Source organism: Cibotium barometz, chromosome 26 (genome assembly GCF_041138505.1).
Source record: "Cibotium barometz isolate CiBa-2024 chromosome 26, ASM4113850v1, whole genome shotgun sequence".
Lineage (NCBI taxonomy): Eukaryota > Viridiplantae > Streptophyta > Polypodiopsida > Cyatheales > Cibotiaceae > Cibotium > Cibotium barometz.
The window spans coordinates 40,472,868-40,498,993 of NC_141071.1; the positions used below are offsets into that span (position 1 = coordinate 40,472,868).

The window sequence follows — 26,126 nt, forward strand, 5'->3', positions numbered from 1 at the left end:
GAGATCTTTGACAATGAACAATGGCTTAGGTTCTTCTCCCAAGCGAGCAAGATTTACTTTCTTGACCTTGACAGTGTTGTCTCATATGAGACATGAGACTCTTCACTTGGTCTTCTTTCAGCCTTGAGACTCAAGGGGCTCTTTGAGTTTAGCTTCCTTCTCTACCTCTTTACCTTGATTTTATTGCTAGCAACTTGGCAAAACTTGGCTTTCTCAAAGCTAATAGCCTACTCCCACCTTTATTAGTCATTGTCTTGGCCTGAAGGGTGATCTAATTTAGATTGATTTCCCAGTCTGTTGTGGTCTCAACATAGTGAAGCCAATAAAGTTTCCTTTTCCATGGGGAGAATACAATTGATTTTGGACTTCTTGTCGCCTTTTTATCAGCCATAGCCTTAGCATAAAGTGTGACAATGTGTTTAGATCAATTTCCCACTGTCTAGAGTAAGTCTCAACATAGTGAAGCCAATAAAGGTTCGTTTTGCATGGGGAGAAAACGAGTGATTATGAGCAATGAGAAAGTGGATTCTTCTGTGGTGGAGGATTCATTGATAGATGAATCATTAGCTACCCTTGGTTCAAAGTTTAGCTCCCAACAACAAGGATGTTGCACTAAGCATGAATAGGGAGGTTATTTTTGTCCCATCCACTCTTGCAAACCTTGTTCCAAGCCTTTGTGGAAGAGTGTCCATGGTTACTAAGATATGAATCCAATCCTCATAGTCATCAAACTCTGGAAGAGGTTCATAGTCCAAGTTCTCAGCTTCACTATTCAACTTGTTGCATTATTTTCAAATGTTGATTGAAACAATTCGAGCAATTGTGTTAACTCATTTTTTTGCAAGGATGTCTCAACCCATGGGGTGAGTCTTCCATGTTTTCAAGTCCATCTTCAAGGATTGGTTACCCTTGTATATGTAAATGTGATTGGTTTCCCAATCATGAACTAGCTTTTTGTCTCTTATGTAAGGCCTTCCAAAGGAACTGTACGGCCCTCTTCTTTGTGAAAATGCATCACTATGTGTGAGCAATGAAAGCTTAGTCTAAACGTCTTGATTTTCTAGCCCAATGGTCTACTTGTGTTGCCGTGGCTAGCTTAATCATGAAACTAGTGTCTACGCTTCCCCCCAAGCCTCCTAGCAATCCTTGGTGATTATGCTAACACTAGCACCACCATCCAAGATTGCAGACACAACATCTTTCCTTTGTGCATGATGACAAGTAACACAACATTTATTTCATCACTTTACCTTAGCTTTTTCATGGGGACTTTCGGTTATCCTTTGATCTTGGGTGCGTATGGAAGGAGAGTGCTCAATGTGGCATGGCTCATCCTTATTCACAGCACAACATTTATTTGATCGTTTTTGAAATAGTACCCCCACTTGTTCATGGGCACTTTCGGTCGTTCTTTGGTCTTGGGTGGGTATGAAAGGAGAGTGCTCAATGTGGCATGGCTCATCCTTATTAGATTATCAGTTATGCTATGTGGGCTCTTAGATTCTCGTTCACGCACTCCTTTGGTCTTGTTACAAGGGTATGAAAGGAGAATTCTGAAAGGAGAGTGCTCAACATGGCATGGCTCATCCTTATTCTCTTCAAGCTTTACTATGTGGCCTCTTAGATTCATATTCACACAATCGGATAAGTCCTCCAAAGTCAAGAATTTCCTTACATTATTGAGACTCGGACTCCCAAGGACAAGAAGATTGTTGTGAGGCTTACGATGTCCTATGGGCAATATCCACGCTCACTTGGAGATGGTCTTAGACCTACCATTGTGCATTGAATCTTCCATAGAAGGCGGGGCCTCTCAAGGGATTGAAATGAAGTCAATTACCTTGGAGAAAATATTGTGATGATCCATTGAAGGCCTTCTTTCTTCTAAGTCCTCTTTCACCACGTCTAGCAATGAGGGATCCGGTTGGATTGGTTCCAATGGGGTAGAGGCTTCGGAACTGGATCTTTCTAAGGCCTTTTAAGAATGGTTATAGGTCCAATTAAGGCCTTTGCTGGCAAGCTCTAAAGTTCCTTTACAAGTTATATAATTGGCTCTAGAATAGGGTTTGAGAAACCCTGAGATGGGGGTTAATAATTCATACTACACCACTTGCTCAAGAATAGACTCTGGTTTAGCCTACACCCTCATCACAAGCTCTTGGATTTGTTTCATTTTCTCCTTCTAAGGTACACACCGAGTTTCTTGGGGAAAGATTTTTATTGGGGCAATCCTTATAAGTATGATTGAATCCACACTTGTCGCATGTGCCACTACAAAGAATGAGCACTAAATTCAAGGATAGAGTTGGGATACTAGATGTAGGATCCTAGTGAAAAAATTGGGCAACAGAATATGAGCCTTTACATTAAAGCATTACATCGGTGGTAGCTTGTGCATCGATGGTGACTTGTTAAGGTCTATCTTTTTTAATTGATGTCTTGGCCTTAGCAATGAACAATTCATGCTTTTATAGTATTGATGGTAAATTGTGTACCAAATTATCACTTTCCATGGAAAGCAATCGAGGGTGAGAATGCCATGGTGAAAGTGTGTACAATGCAAGTGTGTCTCAAGACCTCATAGTTGGCCTTTTCAAGTGGCTTTAGCCTAAAACACTAGCCTATATGTTGTCTTCACAAGGCAAAGTCCGAATGAACAGATCTTGGTGCGATCATCAATCCTGCCTACTACAGTTTCGCAAACTTAAACAAAATTCTCTAGGTACTAAATGGAGTTTTCAATTCCATCAAATTTGGTCATCCTCTTGGAGATGTAAACTGGCTTGGCCTTGCCCAAATCTAAGCCTCTAGATGCTATACGTTGGATTTTTTAGTTTTTGAATGTTTTTCTTTTCTCATGTCATGTGTGTGAGCTCATGTTTCATGTCTAAGGGCTCACATTTCACTTCTTATGGGCTCACGCTTGATGGCGAGCTCATGTAGCCAAGTAGTAGTGAACCCATGACTCATTTTGTGGGCTTATGATTGGTGACTCACGCCTAGCTTGCTCATGTTGTCAAGTCGTGGTTGACCCATGAGACACTTTGTGGTCTTATACAAGATAGAGAGACGAGGAGGAAGAATGCAAGGGACTTACCAGCTTGCACATCTAGCAAGGATCCTCAGCCTTGCCTCCCTTGTTATAACCACAAGGAGGCTTTGCAAATGGATGGAGCGAAAAGACAGATAGAACTATAGAGAGCTTATCCACTACTCCAATGCCTCCCCACCGACACAACATTGCTTAAAAATTTATGGCTTGCACGACCCTTTGCAAGATTGTTCAAACACTAAGCTATGATCACCTTAACATCTCGTGGAGACTTGCGAATTCTCGGGCTTGTATCTCTTGAAGACTCCAAGCTCCACTAGTTGGTAGGGGCTAGCTTCCACTCCTCTGAGTCCCTCTCCTTGTCATCCCAAAGAGCACCTGTGAGAACTCACTCTTGCTCACTCTCACACAATAAACAAGAAACACACCAAGAATCCTACACTCTACTCCCAACTCTCTCTCTCGCTCACAAGACTAGGACATAAGAGAGCAAGTAGACAAACCAGACCGAATTGGCAAAAAGGAGAATTACTGCTTAGATTATGAGAAAAATTCTAAACAACCAATCCTCATTAACACTTAAGACACCTAAAAACTTATTATAGCTTGGTCATTAGTCAAATACCCCATTTATAGTACTGCTCATGCCACTCGTTATAAGCAATCTATCATATGTAGAGAAGAGATACTAAGTTACCCCAAAATGAGATTAACAAAGTTTACCAAAAGTGAAACTTTTGAAAGATTAATGTGAAAGAAATTCAAAAAAAAAGGAAAAGAATTCTAGATAACTTTAAAAACTCACAATTTGAAGATCGATGTGACATAGAATTGGACATACATGGAATCAATGAAACTCCTTCAAGCGAATGTTATAAAGCGCCAAAAGAGCCGCAACCGGGTGGTTCCGATGTGTGTGTTTGTGTGGGTTCGAAACCCCTTGGGAACGACTCTGGTGGCACTCCTAACCCTTCTTCCAAAAACTCCCTAAATAATAATAATAATAGATTTGAATATAAAAACTATAACCACTTTTAAAAAAATGTAATAAAGCACAAGAAAAAAATCATTTTGAACTCGTAAGAAACCTAAACCTTAACCATAATCAAAGATTAATATATGACAATATTATGCAAATATATATATATATATATATATATATATATATATATATTAGTATAAGAACGAATTAGTTATTTGAGTTCTCGTACAAGAAAAACATTCTTACGAAGTAAGAACTCATACAAGTTTATTGCAACTCTACCAATTCAACTCACAAAGTGACTTTGCCTTGAATGCATGGTTGATACTATTAATGGCTACATTGAAAAACGCATCTTTTAATATAAATGAAAGCACAATACACTCAAAACAATAAATACCACTAAATACAAGAGTTATTCAGTTTCTCACACGAAAGTCTCAAACAATTTTGCCATAAGAGACCAAATGTTTTTTGAGTTAACACAACCAATTATACAAAACCAACCGGACTTTATTACAATTTAAAATAACATTTTCCAAAGCATTTTTTGTCAGGCTTTAATTTACTAGTTCTTCCCCAAAAAAACAACAAGACTTAGCCAAAATTATACTTTTAAAACAAGAAATGACGGTAAAAAATTTGTGCACAACAAATATAGATATTCACATTCACAAAAGCAAATTCAAAGAGCACATGATCTTGCTTTAAAGACAATTGCATTTGCCCCAAAATGAGTTAACAAACATGGACTAGCATACACTACACTATTTAGAGTAAGAGAACATTATCCCTCTTGATATTACATGGAGAACTTCAAGGTAGATAAAGTTGTCATCTCAAAAATTACAAGGTCAACACAAATCATTCCAAATCACAGAAGTATAAATCCAAAGTTGACCTTCAAAAAGATCTTCGAAAAGTGAAATATAGTATACCATCATGCAGCCCAACATATTGATACCACAAGAAAAAAATACAAACAATCAAGCAAATCTAGTCCACGCAAAATTTAGGTCCATAAATGTATACACTAGTCATGGAATTTCATTACTCTACAAAATAATAATAATTAACTTAATTACGAAATCCAATCAAAACAAAAAGAAAATAATTAACTTGATTACCATACAAAAAATTTATTTAACTTTTCTTGGCAAACTTTTCTAATGACAATGAAAAAACTTCAGTAAGTTTTTTTTTTTAATTTATCATGTAAGAAATTATTTCAATGCAAACCCATCTTTGTTGGGAGAGAGAGAGAGAGAGAGAGAGAAAGAGAGAGAGAGAGAAATCATTCAACACCTATTAGCACCCTTCTGCAGCTAGCACCATTTGTTATGAATGCCAAACATCATCTCCCAGAAGTGTGACATTAATTACATTTGCTGAGAATCCCTCACAAGCAGTGAAGAGGTTCTCCCAGTGAATTTCTACATGGAATCAAAATCAGATAGCAGATCATGCCATACTTTTGGTTGTTTTGAGATCAATTCAGATGTCATCTTCTCTCTCAGTCTGGTCTTCTTCCAAAGAGATGCAATTGATACCACCATGTTGTATCTGCCCTGCAAAATTGATCAAACAAGGTTAATGTTAGCGCCAGAACCTACTATGATAATGTAGTGCTCTTTTGTGATCTTTTGCAATGTTTATATGTACACTACAGTTCTATTTTAATTAACTTGGCTTCAATTCTTGTCATACAAAACACAGCTACCCAAGCACACTAGTTATAAAAGGAAGCAAGAAAATCAGTTCTCAAACACCGCTCTGCTGAAAAAATCAGAAATTGGCCCACTTTGATATTAGCCCATTTTTTTCTAGTGTTGAAAATTCAGAAATTCGCCCAATTTCACGTGCGCTGAAAATTCAAAAATTTACCCAGTTTGATAATTTCCCCAATTTCTCCCTTGTTCTGAAAATTCAGAATTTGCCCAATTTCCCCTCTGCTGAAAATTCAGTAATTGGCCCAATTTGGAATTTTGCCCAATTCAACTGCCTAAATTGGAGATTGACCAAAATGAACCCTAACAATCAATAGCACACCAACGCCAGGGAGGACAAACAATAAGAAAGCTGGCACAATAATGGATGTGAAGTAAGGATCCCTAACCCTCTTTGGGCTTTGCATTGATCAGGCAGAAGACAGAAAGGAGGGACTCCAAAGCCTGCTTTTGGGGCATCATCATTCACCTAAGCCAACCTTCTCCCACTTTTGGAGTAGCCAAGAGGTGCAGATTCCAAGCCCAAACATCAGCATTAAATTTCCTCTTCCATTTTCAGCCAGTGTTGCCTGTAGACAAAGGTTCTCCTCAAGTTTGGGTTGTCATGCTCTTGAGTGGAGACTCTTCAATTTTTGGTCTCGAGTCATCTGAAATGATTTGTACATACTGTGTTTGCTTTGTTTTGTAACAGTAGAACTATAGTAAAAGTTTGTAGGTTATTGGTGTGAGCTTGTGTTTTTACCTTGCATTAATCATCTCTATTAACACCTACACTTGGAGCTGTAGCCTTAACGAATTTTGTGGGTTGAAGTTTTTTTATTCCTCATATTGTTCTACAAATCCTCTTTGTAGAAGCTTTGCTCTTCGTCTCTACACTGAATGGCACGTTGTGAGTATTTGGAACAAAGAGACCTACTTTGGGAGGCTTTTCTGTGAGAAGTCCAGAGGGCATATTTGCGTTGAAACGGAAATTGCAACGGCAACAGCAGCCTCTGGAAATGGCAACGGCTCAAAACTAGGAAATGGAAACGGCTAGGAAACGATGGATGTATGATACATAATATAAAATAATGAGAAAATTAAAAACTTGGGAAAAGTTCATAACTGGAAACGGTGACTCTCAGGAAATGGAGTTTCGACGTTTCTAGGCTAGGAAATGACCGTTTCCAGTAACTATGTTAAAGGGATAAATTTTTGCAACTTCTCAAGAGAGTGAGATTAGAGAGAAAGAGAGTTATTTTCAACCATGTGAAAGAGACTTACGTAAATATGGGGAGATAAGAGACAAAAGAGAACTACATATTTAGATGCCCAGTCTACTAAGAGATACGAGAGGTTCCCCTGCCTTTTCAGGGAGGGTTTCAATCCCCTGCCACGAGTGATGCGCTTAAGAGACCACAGATGCCTGAGCCTTATCTTGTTGGCGATGTGTCATTATGTAATAAGGTTTAAAAACCATTGTAAAATGCCTAAATGAAAACAGCAGGGTGGGAGGAGGAGGAAAGGTGATTATCTGCTATCTTCAACAGTTGTGTATTTTTCATAATTGGGGTGTGTGATTATCATCATTGTCATCATGCATGTGTAGCCTATCTACCTTGACCTCCATCAAGCATATCGACCACGAGATTTCAGCTATGTCACATGCAGGCAGCCTTGACTCAAAGGTTCCACTTTAGGACAACCTGGCTACATCAGTAGACTTCATCTTCCTCGAATTCGTGATTCCCATCTTTGTAATCGTCGTGACACTCTCATAGCCATTGGGCATTTCATATTTTGTAACTCTCTAAGCATGGAAGAGAGAGCGTCGAGATTTCAAAAGTGATCCAACCATCGATGTGTTCAGGTGTTGTAGCCTAGTGACAAGTAACCTTAGTTGATGATGTAGGGATGAAGCCTAAGGTTAGATTCCTGCCTAAAGTTAGATTCCTAAGATTAGCAGCGATTACTCCAGGGAAACCTACATAAGGCAGATATAGGTGCTACGTGGCATAGGAGCTCACCATATGGTTGAGGAAACCAATGCGTGTAGTACCTACATATAAGGAGGATCCAGTGCGCTCTCGCAGGCAAAATGACACCATGTCCAATGATGCAAGGCAAGATCAAAGCTGAAACAGAGATACAAACACCACCTTTGGTACCAATAGCTGGTGACCAAAAGGTGTATCCCGAGAGAAGCTTGCCTGATCTCCCACACTAGCTAGCATCCAGTTTATGCTCTTGCAAGAGCAATACATCCATAGGTCCACCTGTAACTACGCAATGAAGCTGAGTTTTGACAATTTGTTTCCACCGACACGGAAAAAAGCCCCCAAGACCCTGAATGTTCCAAGAGACAATCCTCATAAGGACTCAGAGTAGGAACGACTAGATCTTGTCGACGAAGGACCCCCTTTAGAGACGGAAGTACGTCCTGCATAGGTTAGGGAGGGAAAATCTGACAATGTAAACCTTACCTCTCCTTCCCACTCCGGAGAAAAGCTAGGGCTGGTCCTCAAAACTGGAGAGGTACCATGACAATGTGACTGCGCAACATCATCCTCAAGGGTACAATCATCCTGTAACTATAATGTAGCATCCTCTTGTGAGGGATCCCAATGCCTCATCCTCCAAATAAGGAAAAACATCCTCTGGAGGCAAGAGCTACATAAGGGTTGGGGTGCGGGTGAAGGGGCAGGTAAGGGGGTCCAAGGGTGCCTACTATCCCTGACCACAACCCAACGCTGTGTGGTCAACTGTGGCATAGGATCAACTGGAGTCTGGCCAACTATAGAAGGCATCTGATGGGTGGGACCACGCCGCCTCCTAGCATGGCCCCTCGATCTGGGACAATCTCTAGCAATGTAGCCCTGTCGACGACAAATCCAACAATGATCAAGTCTACCTACAATCTCCATCCTCTAGCGGAAATGAGAGATGTTAGGTCTCTGAAGAATAATATGGTGGTCAAAAATCAGTGGATCAAGAACAAGCACAAAGACCCGGGGTACACCATCAGAAGTGGCGATAACAGCCACGGATGCTAAGGCAAGAGAGCCTGGAAGGGCCGGTGCCTCTAGAACCTGGCCAAAGGATGCTCCTATGGAAGCTAAAAGCTTCCAATAGGACCGAGGAAGAGCAAGGAACCGCAATGAGACCGGGGTAAGGCACTGATCCTCCGCCACTGGATCAAAGTCCACTTTGTACTGAAAAAAGAAAATCTTCCTGAGGCCAAGAGGGAAGGGGCTGCTGGCCAAAACCTGAGAAGTAGCTTCTGGAGAATGAAAGTCCACCTGGAGGAAGCCTCGACCAAGCAAACAAGTGTCTTGGAACTGCACAATCAGCTCTGAAGGGAGAGCTGCTAGAAGCCATTCACAGGCCTGCAAACGAGAGGGATGGGAACCATAAACTCTCGCAACAAGGGTGGTATGGACCTCAATGTCAATATCATGCTGAAGAGAGGCAAGCTCGTCTTGCGAAAAATTAATGATTCTCCCGACCGGTGGGGTGGACGAAAGATTGGTTGTGGCAAAAGCCATAGAGCCAATCGACATTAGGCGGCCGACTTGAATCCAAATAAAAGATTGCTGCTGAATGAAAGAGGCGGCGGAGGGGAAGAGGCGGCTGAGAGCAAGGAAGAGGAAGCGGCAGGGGCGGAAGCAAGCAGGAGCAGCAGGGTGAATGCAGGCGGGGGGCAGAAAGGGCGGGAGCAGAAGGGGGCAGAGACGGCAAAGGAAAAAACGGGAGAAGAGTGGAGCGCAGCGGGAGCAGAAGCAGCAGAGGCGGGAGAAGAAGGGGGGGCAGGGGGAGCAGAAGCAGAAAAAGGGGTTGGAGCGAGAGCAGAGGGAGCTGAAGCGGGAGAAGAGGGGGGGCAGCAGGAGCAAAGACAAGGGCGGAAACAGAAGTGGGGCAGCGGAAGCACAATGGGCAGAGGCGGAAGAACAAGGGGCAGCGAAGACAAAGCAGGAGGCGAGTTCAGCAGAAGACGGCAGCAGCGCAAGCACTCAGTTCAGCAGATCGTTCGTTCCAAACACATGACACAAGATTTTCAAGAGCAGGTTTTGTAGAACTGAGCCAAAGCGCAAACACATGCAAACGTGCACACACACACGCGCCCCTTTACAGATTCCCAAACCCTGCAGAATACAAGGACACTTCACAAGCCAGCTAAAAATCTCCCAGAAAACCAAACATCAACAGAATCACACCGTCTTAGAAAGCTTTCCAGGACATACATCAATGAAAGTACAATACTTACCTTCGGCGTTGTGAGCAGCGCCCACAGAACCAAGGCGTATTCGGGATTGGTGGCAATGGGGGATCTAGGCAAAATGAATGAGCTGAACGTGTTCCACAGCCACTGCAAATCAGCAGCAGCTCCTCCATATCTCCAATTCCACACATGATACAAGCAAGATTCTGAAAATCCGGAGGTAAATATCAGCAGAATACAGACAGAACTTAAAATCCTGCCAACTGTAACAACTCCTTCAAAAATTCTCCTTCAGCATGGACACTCACCTTTACCATTTTTGGGTCAGCAAGTGAAACCCACAGGTCATCCAGCCTGTATTAAGTTGTTTCTCTAATACAAGAACTATGTAATGTTTCTCTAATAAAGACCTATGTATAGTTTAGATGTGTTTAAGACATAATGCAAAAACGAAGCTCACAGTGGTGTTCTCTCCAAGTTGTTCAGGACTGCACTTTTCACCACACCCCAGCAAAACCACAGATTCTTCATAAGAACTTCCCTCGTTGTTATCCAGACCAACTTTGTACTCTCTCTTGGTTATCATATCAAATGGTGCTTTACAGAGAGGACATGTTGGTGTTTTTGATGCCTGAAGAGAAAGCATTTACAGAAATCAAAGGACTCCTTAAACAAACAAGCTCACAAATTTATGACCAAGTGCAAGTTACCACTTCTGAAGCCCATTTCTTTATACATAAATAGCAGAAGTGATGACTGCACGTGAGAACTCCTTCTGCCGATGCGATTTTATCTGTGTGGCAGATGACACAAGCAATGTCGCTAGGAGCAAGTGTGCACGCTACAGGACTTTTCCCCGAGATCTCATCAGCCATGGCACATGTGGCATCAGCACGGCTAGGAACTTGAGGAGAAGCAGGCTCATGTTTGAGAATTTCTGTGCTGGATGTAGCTCTAAGTGAGCTTTGGGGACAACCCACTTCAATTGTGTCATCCAAAGCACTAACAGGGTTCCACCCTTCTGTTTTCTTCACCAGTCTACGCTTCTTTCTATGCCTCATGGAGTCAAACCTTGACAAGGATAATTGAATTCCCTTCCTTGAGCTTGCAATTCTCCTTGTAGTTGCTACAGGGCTACAGTCTTCAATCTCCTCCAATTGCAAGGTTCTTATGGGATCGATGCTAAACAGGCCCTTCGGAGAAGTGTGCTCAACTGGAAAGCTGATTGCATCATTTTGGCGATCAATTAATGGGGTGCTTTGATTAGTGCCTGAATCAATGTCATCTAAAATAGACACATAGTCCAGGATACTGCATGAAATTCTGGTTCTTGAACTCCCACATTTCCTTTGACCTGCATGAATTGGGCTTAAGGAAGGCTTTTTTGCACACTTCTTCGGGGTTTTATATTTGAGACTCTGATTTTTGAGGACCAAGGAGGCCTTTCTTTTCCCTTTGTCTGGTTTCATTGAATTGTTATTTAGTAAAATCTGCAAATCTTGATCACTGTCTATTGAATCAAGACTTCCCTGGGAAAGTGTCCTTTGCAGAGCAAGGGGTGACTTTTTCGATGCAGAAGGGTTATCATGATTTGGTTCTGCTTGGAAAAAACCCTCAGACACAGCACTGCTCCTCTCCTTACATACATATTTTGAACGTGTTTTCGCAACTTCCGGTTTCATATGCTGTGCAAAATTGCTAACCTGCTTAGGCTCCTTCCACAATACAGCTCCGACATCTTTGCCACTAACAACCCATCGCCCCAACCCCCCCACCCCACCAACCCCCAAAAAGAAAACAACAAAACATACATATTTAGATATTGGCATAGACTATAGAACAGGCCATCTGCTTGGGGTAAAGCACAGATAACAGACTGCAAATAGCATAATTACAGAAGCCTATCGTGTACTTGTATCATGAATACCAGAACTTTGATTAAATCACACATCATTACACCAAGTCTCTAATGCATTGTCCAACTTTTCTTTTTCATATGCATATGAATGGTTGTATAAGAAGAATGCATAGATGTACCAAAAAGCGTCAATGCGTAATGATTTCGTATGTATGAAATGATATTACTTATGGCTTCTTAAGTACAAGATAAGGCGAGGCAAGAGATTTTTTGGTCAAACAAACAATCTTTCTATTTGACATTTCAAAATCACACCAAGTTTCCCACAAGTTTTCTACCTACAAGTTTTTTTATGTTTTAAAAAAAATCAGATATATAATGTTTAAAATATGTAAAAAGATCAGTGAATCAATTTGAAGCCTACATAATTCATGGAAACAACAATTTAGAATTTAACCGGTTACCATCCAGGTCCCACATGCCTACATGTAACATAGCACACAGTGACACACTTGTCACTGACATAGCAATTCAATGCCCTAAGGAAGTAGCAAAACCATCTCTGAGACTGGAGACCACGACGCTAATGACAAAAGCGTTTCTCTGTTCAAGTCTCAAAACGAGCTTGTTTGTTTTTGACCCCGGCTCGAAAAACAAAAAAAAGTGACACACTTGTCACTGACATAGCAATTCAACGTTGATACTGAAGAAAGGCCGCGAACGGAAACATAAAAACGCTTGTCAAAAAATGTGCGCACATTTCATTCATTGAAATTTGGGACAAAGATATGATTTTTTTTTAAAGCTTTCAAAGAAGCGTGTTTCCTGTGAAGGAAACGTTTCCAAGCTTCTCTCATGAAAGAAACGTGTTTCATTGGTACTATGCCTCCATCTGATTCAAGATCAGCATGAAAGATTGTGCAACATGTGAGTAATTAGGGTTTAAGTCAGCTCCTTTCCATATCCTTATATTCTCCATGCTCTCAAACTCCCACATTTAATTAATTCTTTGTTTTGAAATTATTGAAAGGTTTGCTCTGTATCCAGCTAAGATTCCGATGACACCAAAAGATTATCAATTTTAGCTGAGAGTTCAAATTTGCATTTTAGGGAAATGGTGTGGGCTGCTGACAGCAAGTCTTTACTGGATTCTGTATGGCCCAACAAAACTTGTCAAACAGAAAACAAGGAACCAAACATTCCATCCACCAAAGCTTTTGCACCTTACCTTAATATAGTGTAGGGATTTTCACAAAGGCGTCTCCCTGCTTTAACACAATCTTCAAACCATCGATGATTTATGGTACATATCCCAAATTTTCTTGCCATTTCATATTTTTGCCCATCAAACCTCCAACAAACCTTCACCAAGGGAATGATATCATGTCATCTATTGTTTTCTTTGTAATATTCAGTGTAGCAAAAAACCAAAAGAAAAGTTGCAGGGAAAAATATCCTCACCAAATGTGTTGTTGACGCTCTTCTTAGATTTCCCACATAAAAGCCTCCAGAACTATTGATGAGTTTTATAAGGTTTGATCTTTCATCTCCAACATAGCCAGTTATAGTAGCAACCACAGACTCCATTTCAGGAATTTTGCTTCCATAAAAACCTACATTGTCAACTTCCAAGTTCCAAACCATTGTCACCCACAAACGAGGGTTCAATCAAGAATAAGGAACAATTGTAATTGATAATGGAGCAACCGCGTGGAAGACACGCCAATGGGTGTGTAGCCTAGCGGTGTGGGTTTGTGAGCACTCAAGTTGCTGCTACAGAAGGATCTACTCAATGAACCAAAAAACTGCATGGGAGACATAGGTTTACCAAATTAAAAGTAGATCGTGATCATAAATTCATCCAGAATAAGGCATGTATCATAGTGAGAAAAGCTATGCACACATGCACACAGATCAGTCTATGTGTGGGAGACATAGATTTACCAAATTAAAAGTAGATCGATCATAAATTCATCCAGAATAAGGCATGTATCATAGTGAGAAAAGCTATGCACACAAGCACACAGATCAGTATATGTGTATGTATAAGTGATTAAAAATTGTAGTGCATGAATCAATTCGATGGCTCATATAAAACAGAAACATAAAGTGACAGTTCACGCGTTCATCAAATTCATAGTGAGAAAAGCTACGCAAACATGCACACAGATCAGAATATGTGTGGGAGACATAGGTTTACCAAGGCATGTATCATGGTGAAAAAAGCTATGCACACAAGCACGCAGATCAGTATATGTTTATGTATAAGTGATTCAAAATTATAGTGCATGAATCAATTTGATGAGCTCATATAAAAAAGAAACATAAAGTGCAGTTCACACGTTCATCAAATTAGCTTTTCCACATTTCAACACTCAGAAACATGTTTTCATCCTAGAACAAGAATCTGCCCATGTTGTATGGGAAGTTGTCCCGTACGACAAGAATTGACTACTCATATTCCTCATAAAATGCCTACCGATAATGCAGGCTTTTTAACCCCACCCAAGATTGTTTGTCCCCCCCCCCCCCCCCCCCCCCCCCCCGCAAACCCTGATGGACTCTCTGAGGTTGCAACTTGCACCCCTCGAGTCATAAACATGGCACAAGGAAGAACACCAGTGCCACAATGTCCCATACCACCATAACCCGCCCCTCCCAGGTGTGCAGCTAGAGCTCAAGCTCTACGTATCACTTGGGTCGTCTTGATACCCCTACAAGGAATGCACACTTATGAGCCAATAACTCACTCTTTTTTTTTTTTGAGTTAGATCCACATGTAGTAGGCACCTAGGCACATGGTGTTGCCTACCCGAAGGCGGTTTTTTATTTGTGGTCGTGGCCACAACACCAATAGATGGCTATAACCGACATGGGGACCCGGAACAATAGTCAAACACTTCAAGTATGAAAACACTTCAATGGAAAAACCACAATAATATAACAACGCCGCATTGAGCCGGAACAGCTAGCCCCCTGTAGGAACTTCTTTATTTCAGTACAAGCTTTTACAAGAACCCAAGGTGTGGGTGCAGTCTTGCACCGGATTTTCCACAAAGCATCAGCAAGGCTCTTGCCCAAATCTCAATGTAGAGCCAAGATAAAAACACACCAATAGCTGTCCGAAAACTTGTCTCAAAACATTCACAAAAACAGCCTCAAACACCTCCCTTTTGCCCTGCCAGGATGCCGGGAAAAACTCTAGCTGAAAAACCATGATTAATGTGTTTAATCAAGCTAATGCACTGGTATGATATCTACCAAGATTGATGTGTTTAATCAACTGTGTGCAATGGTATGATATCGTCAGGATTAATGTGTTTAATTAGCTGTGTGCACTGACTAAGATTATTTTTGGATGAAGGCAATGATTGAGTGGCGGATTGTGTGTTAATCGCGGGTGGAACATGTGTTGTACCACTATGAGATATTTTGGAAGACATGTGAACACTTTTATGATTTCATATTTAGGTATCTATATTTTTGTAAGGCTAAGGTCTCATAGTTTTGTACATACCAAATAGTATTTTATACTTTTGGTAGACCCAAGACTTTTTATTAATGTTTGCTATATTTTGTGAAAAAGTAAAATCTATCCTTACTCCTTTCAATACTTCTACAGATCTTCAGAGAGCTACTTGCAATGTTTCACATTGCGATCAATAGCATACATTGGGAGTTTTGCATCACTTGCATGCAGTTGGATATAGAGTTTTGCAAGTGATGCAAAACTCCCAATAGCATACATTGGGAGTTTTGCATCACTTGCATTCAGTTGGATATAGAGTGTACACTTACAGACAGTATGGCTGGCAATGATGTGTTTTGGGAGTTTTGCATCACTTGCATTCAGTTGGATATAGAGTGTACACTTACAGACAGTATGGCTGGCAATGGTGTGTTTGGAATGCTTGTTGCCGAAGATAAGCTCGACACGACTAGCTACCCATTGAGCCTATTTGATGAAGCATCTCCTCGTGGCCAAAGGGCTTTGGGAATAGTTACAAAGAAGATGAACACCCAATGTCTGCAATGCAACAGCCTGCTGCTCCTACTTTTTCAGGAGGTTTTACAGTCACTTCAATCATACAAGTGAAAGAGTGCACAGAGCGGAAGCAGAGTGGCACTAGAATGTGCTGAACAGAGAGTGCAAGAGAGAGAGAGAGATATGGAGCAAACTATGCTGAATATTCTGAACCAAAACAGTCCCAAGCAAGAGACAATGTTAATCTCATAAGTGAGGGAACAAATATGTACAAGACTGAATGAGAAATGAGAGGCCAGGACCCACTATTTATAGTGGGGAAGTGCTGGCCGACTGGAGCTCATAAACAGGCCGATTGGAGCTGTTGGACATGGCCGACTGGAAAAATGCCAGAATGGCTGGGAAAAATCCCAAAAAAATAGTAAAAAAGAGGTGGCCACCCCACAAGCAAGGGCCATACAAAAGGGGACCAAATGGGTACCATAAAGGGCAGAAACTGGGGATGAAAGTGCTACCCCTCTCAGCACCAGATGCTGAACAAACTCCGAGAATCCGAAGATGTGGAGCCAAGGAAGCCTGAGAAACCGGCTTGGTGAACAAATCTGCAGCATTCTCCGCGGAAGGACAATACTCCAAACACAAATCTCCAACAAGAACCCGTTCACGAACATAGTGATACTGAATCTCAATGTGTTTCGTACGAGCATGAAACACAGGGTTCTTGGCGATGGCGATGCAACTCTGATTGTCACACCAAAGAAGAGTAGATCCGGTAGGAGGACAGCCGAGCTCCTCCAATAATCTCCGCAACCATATCGCCTCACATGCAGCATAACAAACTGCACGGTACTCCGCCTCGGTAGAGGAAAGCGCCACAGTAGGCTGCTTTTTACTACTCCAAGAAATGGCTCCAGACCCAAGTGAAAAAACACAACCAGTGGTCGAACGCCGAGTATCTGGATCTCCAACCCAGTCTGAGTCAGACCATCCAACAAGAGTGCGTCCTTGGCCATAAAAGATGCCAAAATCCAGAGTGCCACGCAAGTACCGAAGAACTCTGAGAGCACACCGCCAATGCTGCTGACGGGGTTTGGATGAGAAGGAACTCAATAAACTGACTACGAAGCATATGTCCAATCGGGAGTAGGTCAACCATACCAAACACCCGACGAGAACCCGATACTGTCCCTGATCAGTCCCTAGAGAAGCATCAAGTGAAGAAAGCTTCTCACCAATATCCATAGGAGAAGATACTGGTTTGCACCCAGTCATCTGAAATCTGTCGAGAATCTCCCGAGTGTACTTCTGCTAAGAGAAGAAAATGCCCTTCGAGGTCTGCCAAATCTCAACGCCAAGAAAATAATGCAAGAGGCCCAGATCCGTCATCTCAAACTCTGTCTCCAAAGCATCCATAACAGAACGGATCCGCACAGAATAAGAACCTGTAAAGATGAGGTCATAACAACATAGACCACAATGATAACAATCAACCCCCTCTCAAGGAGGATATAAAGGTTCCAATCTGCATGAGAACGGCGCACGCCAAGCTTCTGAAAGAACTCATCAATCCGCTGGTACCAAGCCCGCGGAGCCTGCTTTAGACCATATAAAGCCTTCTTCAGCCGGTACACATGATCCTGTTTGCCCGGAACAACAAATCCTGGCGACTGATCAATATAAACCTCCTGTGTAAGCTCTCCATTCAAGAAAGCCGACTTGACGTCCATCTGGAAAACGGGCCATCTATGATGTCCTGCAAGTGCAAGAACGGTGCGAATGGTAGTCATCCGGGCCGTCGGGGCGAAGGTCTCATCGAAGTCGACACCAAGGCGCTGAGCATAACCCTTGGCAACCAACCTCGCCTTGTGCTTGTCCAAGCTGCCATCAGCTCGAAACTTTGATTTGAAAATCCAACGCACACCAATCACCTTACGTTGCAAAGGCGGCCGAGGCACCAAAATCCAAGTGCCATTCCGTTCGATAGCATCCAGCTCTATTTGCATAGCATGACGCCAAGACTCATGTAAAAGAGCCTCGTCTACAGAAGTGGAATCAGAAGAACCATTAAGGATTGTAGACATAAGAGCATAATTAACAAACATGTTGCCCTCATGAATTTGTTTCCCTCTAACTCTGGAAGAACGCCGAAGAGAACCAGGCAGAGGAGCAGAAGGAAGCTCACGTAACCCAAAGTCACGAACTATCTGATAATACCAACCAGGTACAGATCTGCTTGAACTCGCCGGAGGAGGAGCAGGGTCATCATCATCTGACTGAGAATCCTCAGCTGGAGGTGTAGCAGTAACAACAGGAGCAGGAGGAGGAGGAGGAGAAGGAGGTGCAGGAAGAAAAAGCTCACCACCCCCCTCTGAAGATGTAGGGGTCTCGTCGAACACCACATCACGGCTCACAACAACTTTACCAGCTTGAGGATCATAAAGACGATATGCCTTGGACACAGTACTGTATCCGAGAAAAGTCATGCACTGAGACTTCGAGTCCAACTTGGAGCGATGCTCCTTAGGCACATGAACATACGCCGTACATCCAAATATCTGGAAATGAACAACGGAGGGCTTCTCACCATGGAAAGCCTCATATGGAGTTTTGTCGGGAAGAGCAACAGTAGGAGACCTATTCTGAATGTAGACAGCAGTGGAAGCCGCCTCGGCCCCCAGAAACGTCGAGGTAATGAAGAATGCTCAAGCATAGCACGGGCCATCTCCATAATGGTCATGTTCTTCCTCTCGGCAACTCCATTCTGTGATGGAGTATATGCTGTAGTAAGCTGTCTCCGAATGCCATGTGTCTTGCAATATTGCTGAAACTCCTAGGATGTGAACTCACCCCCTCCATCGGTCCTGAGAGCCTTGACCGAGTGACCGGTCTCTTTTTCCACCTCGGCTTTCCAATCACAGAAGTGATGAAAAGTCTCATCCTTGGTCTTCAGAAAGAAAACCCAAGTATATCTGGTAAAATCATCCACCATCACGAGCATGTACAACGCCTTACTCAAAGACGCGGTACTCATAGGACCACATAAGTTTGCATGAATGAGAGCAAGTGATGTTGAAGATCTGTGTGTCGCCTCCTTCGGAAAGGCGGCTCGGTGTTGCTTCCCCTGTAAACAAGAGGAACAAGCAGAAGACGGAGCCTTGATGGTCGGTAATCCATCAACCAACCCATCCTTCGAAGCTCGCTACAGAAGCTGATAGCTCAAATGGCCAAACCGAGCATGCCAAAGAGCAGAAGAAGCACTAGAAGAAAGCAGAGCAATTAATTTGTAGAGGCCACTATCTTGGACTCCCTGAGCCAAGATGCTACCAGTCGCCTTATCACGAATGGTAATCTCATAACGAGAAAAGATCACCTCCGCACCCTGAGCTGTAAGAGCACTCACTGACAAAAGGTTAAAAGCCAAATCTGGAATATACACAACGTCAGAGAAGTACCTCTTGTCCTCGTCAGAACGGAAGATGGGGATAGTGCCATGACCATGCACTGGCACAGAAGAAGAATCACCCAGAGTGATCTCGCCTGATCTGGCAGCGAAGTCCTCGAACCAATCTCGATGGGGTGTCATATGAGCAGTAGCACCGCTATCAACAATCCAAGACCGTGACTGTTGAGAAGTCACAAGAGCAAGTATACGCTGAGTACCTGCTAAGAGAAGAATTCCATCATCCTTCTTGGGTTGAGACACCGCCGTTGAGGAAGAGTTCTTTGCTGCTTCATCACGCTTCTTCTTGTGACGTTGGGGTGACTTGTGACCCTTCTTGCCACAATAATGACATTCAATGTCCTTATTCTTTGACAATTTGTTGTCTTTATCCTTATCGGAATCCTTGGAGTTCTTGTCAGAACCCCCTTTACCTTTCTTTTGTTGAATCTTCCCTTTATCTCGTGCTGCCAAAGCTCCATCAGGGCCACCGGAGGTGCTAGTCCGCTCCTCAAAGCGAGACTCTATCTGCATAATGGAGGGGAGAACTTCCTCCCAAGTAACTCGAACAAGACGAGGAGAAGAAACCACAGACTGAAAGTATGCATCAAACCTCTCTGGAAGTTTGGAGAGCAACCGAATAGCCATATCCTCTATGGAGATGTCCTTGCCACAAACAGCAAGCTCGTCCCCGGAGATCTTTCATCTTCGAGATGAAAGCAGATAAAGATGGAAACGCAGAAACTGATAAGTTCATAAGTTGTTTTTCCAATGCCAAAATCCGACCCGGAGGCTTAATCTCATAGAGATCTGCAAAAGCCTTCCAAACTTCATGTGCGGCATCTGTTGTACGCACATGAGAGAGAACAACATCTTGACAGTTCAACATCAGGAAGGAGAAAACACGTCGATCATTCGACTGCCAAATATCAATCTGTGCCTGAGTCACACCACCGGAAGCAAGGGTGAGGGGTGGCATTGGCCGGTGTAACAAGCCAATCCCAGAGATCCACGCCACGCAAGGCCGATTTCACCTTCACCTTCCATAGGGTGTAGTTGGAACCATCCAACTTGGCAGACTCAGCAAACATATAAAGAGAAGTGGGAGCAACCATCACAAAAGCTTGGGCTCAATCTCAAGAAATGCACAAACTCTGAAGAAAAAAATGTCCTCCACAAGTACCAAGAGTGCCACCAAAGCCTGCAACACCACAAGCCCCCTCTGCAAAGGGAAAGGACCACTGGAGAGGAAAACGCAGCAGTGAACAAGTGCTGTCCTGTAGAAAACAGGCCGCCTGCAGTCCAATCTCCAAGTGGGCAATGAAACGCTGATCAACAAGAGCCAGACGGCTGAATCGATGAAGCCAATCTGAAGAAAAAACGACCAGCAGAGTGCTGTCCAGAAAACGCAGCAGCAAAAGCTATGGATCTGGAAGAAAAACGCAGAGGAGAAGGTGCTGAAAACAGGGCTGAATCTGGGGCAGCAGAAAGGTTGCTAAACCGGGAGCGATGATACCATGAAAGAGTGCACAGAGCAGAAGCAGAGAAGCACTAGAATGTGCTGAACAGAAAGTGCAAGAGAGAGAGAGATATGGAGCAAACTATGCTGAATATACTGAACCAAAACAGTCCCAAGCCAGAGACAGTGTTAGTCTCATAAGTGAGGGAGCAAATATGTACAAGACTGAATGAGAAATGAGAGGCCAGCACCCACTATTTATAGTGGGGAAGTGCTGGCCGACTGGAGCTCATAAACAGGCCGACTGGAGCTGTTGGACATGGCCGACTGGAAAAATGCCATAATGGCTGGGAAAAATCCCAGAAAAATAGTAAAAAAGGGGTGGCTGGCCCACAAGCAAGGGCCATACAAAATTGGACCAAATGGGCACCATAAAGGGCAGAAACTGGGGATGAAAGTGCTAACAACAAGCACCAGCACCTCCTACTGCAGATCAAAGAAGATGGGATTCTAGAGATGCACAAGCACATGCCCTCATTGCTCTCTTAGTGAAGAAGAGCATCATACCACACATCAGTTCATGTGTCACTACTAAGTTATAGCAAGGGGGACGCTCTTGCAACACTTTATCAAGTGCTGCAATGAGATTGGTCTAGCCTATTTGAAGAAGCAACTTGACTTGCTGGATATGGATGAGGGTGACTCAATGGATTAGTATTTGACGAAGGTGAAAGACCTTCAACAACATCTTGCAAACATTGATGACATCATTCCAAACAGCTCTCTAGTCACTACTATTCTCAATGATTTACCTGACGCATACCAAGGTTTTGCCACTACAATCAAGTTGTTGATGAAGGGCAATCCCAATTCATTCTCATTTGATGAGTTGATGTCTTTACTCCTGCAAGAAGAGCAATCGAGAGTAAATAGGTATGGCAAAAAGCATGGAGATCAAGCCTTTGTGACTCAAGGAAAGAGCAAGGCAAAGCATTTGTTACCAATGGCAAGAAGATTCAACGTGGTTCATTAATGAATGCAAGAATAGGCTTGCTAAGGAAAAGGAGATGAAAAACTACAGATCGTCTGTGGGCCTGATGCATCATCACCTAGTGTTGAAAGAAGGAAACAACTAACTATACTTAAGACACTTGGGCATTCCAAGCCTTGTGTAGCTATGATCCTTCTTTACATGATGCATGCTTATCAATGGGATTCTCATGTATGGTACTTTGACAGTGGTGCTAGCTTCATTGGGAGATGCAACCAAGGGGGATATAGTTACATGTGCTAACAACTCCTCTTATGATGTCAAAGGAGTTGGGAAGATTTTGCTCATTGCAACCAATGGTGGGACAATCATGCTCTCAAATGCATTATATGTGCCAGGGATCAAGAAGAATCTCCTATCAGTTTCGGCCATTGCTGGGTCCAACCTAGTTGTCGATGCAGTGTACATGATTGTAGTGATAGAGATATCGTAGTTGCATCTGGTACTTTATGTCATAGTCTCTACAAGCTTGATGTATATGAGAGAGCTTCACATGATGCACTTGCAATGCTACCACAGACAAGATGACAGATGCTGAGCTATGGCATGCTTGGTTTGGGCACCTAAACTTTGGTAGTCTGCTACGCCTTCAAAGGCATGACATGGTTTTAGCTTTGCCACCACTTGATACACCTGTCAAGCATGTCTGTGAGGGTTGCATATTGGGCAAAATCCATCATACATCATTCCCCAAAGATGGTTCAATTAGGGCTTATACACAGTGATGTATGTGGTCCGATGTGGACACCATCTATTGGAGGATGCCTCTACTTTGTCACGTTCATTGATTACCTTTCCAAATTCACTTGAGTCTATGCTATGAAAACAAAGTCAAAGGTCTTTATGTGCTTTAGGCCCTTTCAGCATATGGCTGAAAATGTGCCAGGTTGCAAAGTGCAGACCCTTCGTAGACAAAGAAGGGGAATACATGTCGAAAAAGTTCAATGCATATTTGTCAAAAAGGGGACATTCAACACCTACCTAGACACTAATCTACGGATTAGAAACTAATCCAATGGGGTTAAGGGGACCTGGGATTAGGGATTAATAAGCTGATACTTGGCTAGGGTTTCTTGATTAATAAAACAAGCTTAATGGCCTTTTATAGTGAGTTAGCTATTTATGGCGTAGTTATCACTATATAAGTGAGAGCTTGGTTTATTATGAGATAAAGTTGTGCGGATGCACCACTATCGCTATGGCTTGGACCAAGAGAGCAGACATGCTCATGGCGAGTACGTAGGTTAGCGTGTCAAAGGCCTACGGGAAAGCTTGAGTGGTATGGGATGCCGGAGTTCGACACAGAACTAACCTTGGTTTTTGTTAAAAGCAAGCCTTAAATCCCAATACAAATCTTGTTGGCATGTAAACAGCCTCTTAGTGTGTGTGTTTGTGTGAACCACCTCTTAAAGGGGCATATAATATCTAGATATTTTATGTGGTTTGACCTCAGCAATGATGTCAACAGCAATAGTGTCATGTGTCAACTCCATGTGAGTGTGACTTGGTCAAAAGAAAAGCCCCATGGGCTATATAAATGTACTCACACTGTTGGGGTAAAGGCATTATGCCCACCCTTATAGTGTGTACAAGCCCATAAGTTATAGTACATAGTACACTTAGTACTTTTAATGTACTAAGTGCACTATGTGTACTAGTGCAAAATATACATGTGTGATAGGGGAGTCACACACTCACATTCGGTGAGTTGACTTATCCCCACAACTCTCTCTCTCTCTCTCTCTCTCTCTCTCTCTCTCTCTCTCGGTGAGTTGACTTATCCCCACAACTCTCTCTCTCTCTCTCTCTCTCTCTCTCTCTCTCTCTCTCTCTCTCTCTCGGTGAGTTGACTTATCCCCACAACTCTCTCTCTCTCTCTCTCTCCCCCTTCTTCTCTGTGTGTATGTCTCCCACATGAAACCCTAACAATTAACTCTCCCATTCAACTGGTATCAGAGCCCTGGTTTTAGGGTTTTGTTCTCAAGTGCTGCATCGCTGGCTTCTTCGTGGAGCTTTGCCATTAGCCCACTCGCTCATGAATCACTGGCTCGTAGGGGTTTCTTCTTCTATCAGCATCTGTAATTGATTCAGTGTGCAAGGAAGCGTAACAGCTCGACTCCACGTAAAAAGATTAGCGATATAATCCTAAAAAATTAGAAAGCAATTACACTTCCTCAAGATTCTATTAATCGGCTCTTGACCCGTATGGGAGTCAATCCACCGTGCTGCAGCTGAGAGGAGATGTTGGACTATGTTCATCTCCAACATTTATCCCATTTATTGCACCCTTTTATGCAACATGTCGGTCGTACACCCATGTCCATGCACGTAAAAAGATTAGCAATATAATCCTAAAAAATTAGAAAGCAATTACACTTCCTCAAGATTCTATTAATCGGCTCCTGACCCGTATGGGAGTCAATCCACCGTGCTACAGCTGAGAGGAGGTGTTGGACTATGTTCATCTCCAACATTTATCCCATTTATTGCACCCTTTTATGCAACATGTCGGTCGTACACCCATGTCCATGCACGTAAAAAGATTAGCAATATAATCCTAAAAAATTAGAAAGCAATTACACTTCCTCAAGATTCTATTAATCGGCTCCTGACCCGTATGGGAGTCAATCCACCGTGCTACAGCTGAGAGGAGGTGTTGGACTATGTTCATCTCCAACATTTATCCCATTTATTGCACCCTTTATGCAACATATTTAACTGATGTATTTTACTCATTTGTGGGTATTTTTCCTCACATTTTTAGGCACTTTTTCCCAATTGTAGGTATTTTTCACCATAGTGGGGTTTCTTCTACTAAAACAAAGTTGGCTATTTGTGCGGTGTATAAGAACGGGTTTTTTGCCATTTAATTCATTCATCATTTTGCTCAAGTTTTGGATCATTGTTTTGGCAACTCCAAGTCTCTCCTCTGCTTCCACTTGCTGCCTTCAACCATTCTCTCAATAAACCCATAGGCAACCAAGCACCTTCACATTTAAACTAGTCTGTTGCACGACCATGAAATCATTTATGCACCCTTGCATTTTTTTCCTTTGCATTGCTATGAAATTCTATCTCTGTTTCTGCTCTAACTCGAGGCTTATTATTATTCCATGAAAGGCTTAAGATTTCCCCTCAAAGGAAGAGGTCTAAAGGTCAAAGGCCTTGGTTAGCAAATGGGCAAAAACATCTACAACAATAAGAAAACACAAGAACCATTGATGTTTTCAGATTGCATCTTCTAAATTATCTACAGCTGAATGAAGCGTAAGGGCACCAGATAAAGAGGACCGATAAGGATTTCATGATCGCATCTTTGTTGAATGATATGATATGTGTAACTAAAGCAAAGACTTTGTTTGGAAAAATCAAGCTGAGATCTGTTGAATCGTGCTGCACACATGTATATCATTAAAGGGAGACTAACCTTTTGATGAGATAAGCAATGACCCGCTTTTGTAGACCTGCACATGACACGCTCACTTAGTACAAACAATAAGTGAGTTTACACAGCATGATTGTTCCATGTAATAACAGTAATAAACAAAAAAACACCTCCCCTCCCCTCCCATAGCTCCGTTAACACACTGTATGTATACCAAGCCCATGGTTTTGTCTCTTGCTATTTCCCTAGGCAAACCCGTATGTTTTGCCCTCAACAACCCTGACTTTACTGCAAAGTTGAGAGAGTAATCCTTATGTGTTGAGAAAGAACTTAAAACTAAACTTTTGCTCTTCAATTCTACACAGAAAAAAATGGCAAGGAAGGCAAAGCTAGGGCTTCAGAAATAAGAGAAAGTAGTGGCCGAATGATGCTACAACAGGTCGACAATTCAAATGAAGCCAGGGTAGAAAGATCGGAGAGAACTAGGGCGATACAATGCTAGAGCAAAAATCAGCCAGGCCCAAAAACAGAGAAATCTGGGGAAAATTTTGAAGGCAAAAACTGGAAGAAGCTAGGCAAAGTAGAGCTCAGGAGCCCGGAAAAGAAATTGGCAGAGAATGTGGTAGAGGGGCCAGAATGAAACGTATTGGCCAGAAGCCCCTGTCGCTAATGATGATGATGATGAGCGACGGGCCAAGAATTTGCCTTTATCTCTGCAACTGCAAAGTCTAGCGGTCCCTGCATTCTTCTGCCTGCAATGGTGATTAGGCAATGTTTTGATGCCGTCCGGTTTACTCTCTCTCTGTTTTGCTGCTGCTGCTAAAGTGGGGATTCCGCCATAGCCAGAAAGCTTTGAGGTTTGAGAGGAGGAGGACGGCAATGTTTTGATGCCGTCCTGTTTACACTCTCTCTCTCTCTCTCTCTCTCTCTCTCTCTCTCTCTCTCTGTTTTGCTGCTGCTGCTAAAGTGGGGATTCCGCCATAGCCAGAA

General features: G+C 42.6%; 1 protein-coding gene across 1 annotated transcript; it reads right to left on the reverse strand.

The window, feature by feature from the left end:
• Positions 1-5,222: 5,222 nt before the first annotated feature.
• On the reverse strand, positions 5,223-26,056 carry LOC147623964 (uncharacterized). The gene is made up of 8 exons (XM_086820627.1): positions 25,842-26,056; positions 25,179-25,215; positions 13,279-13,622; positions 13,046-13,179; positions 10,670-11,705; positions 10,420-10,590; positions 10,005-10,165; positions 5,223-5,602 (listed from the first exon to the last, which is right to left on the reverse strand). The coding sequence occupies exons 3-8, from the start codon at positions 13,459-13,461 to the stop codon at positions 5,548-5,550; spliced, it is 1,740 nt and encodes a 579-aa protein (XP_086676753.1). The 5' UTR covers positions 13,462-13,622; positions 25,179-25,215; positions 25,842-26,056; the 3' UTR covers positions 5,223-5,547.
• Between the last annotated feature and the right edge of the window lie 70 nt (positions 26,057-26,126).

Excerpts from the sequence above, each read along its gene's own strand:
- LOC147623964 (XM_086820627.1), bottom strand. The coding sequence starts at position 13,461 with ATGGTTTGGAACTTGGAAGTTGACAATGTAGGTTTTTATGGAAGCAAA. Across the intron at positions 13,180-13,278 it reads GAGCGTCAACAACACATTTG|GTTTGTTGGAGGTTTGATGG; the intron begins GTGAGGATATTT and ends CCCTTGGTGAAG. Across the intron at positions 11,706-13,045 it reads AATCCCTACACTATATTAAG|TGGCAAAGATGTCGGAGCTG; the intron begins GTAAGGTGCAAA and ends ATGGGTTGTTAG.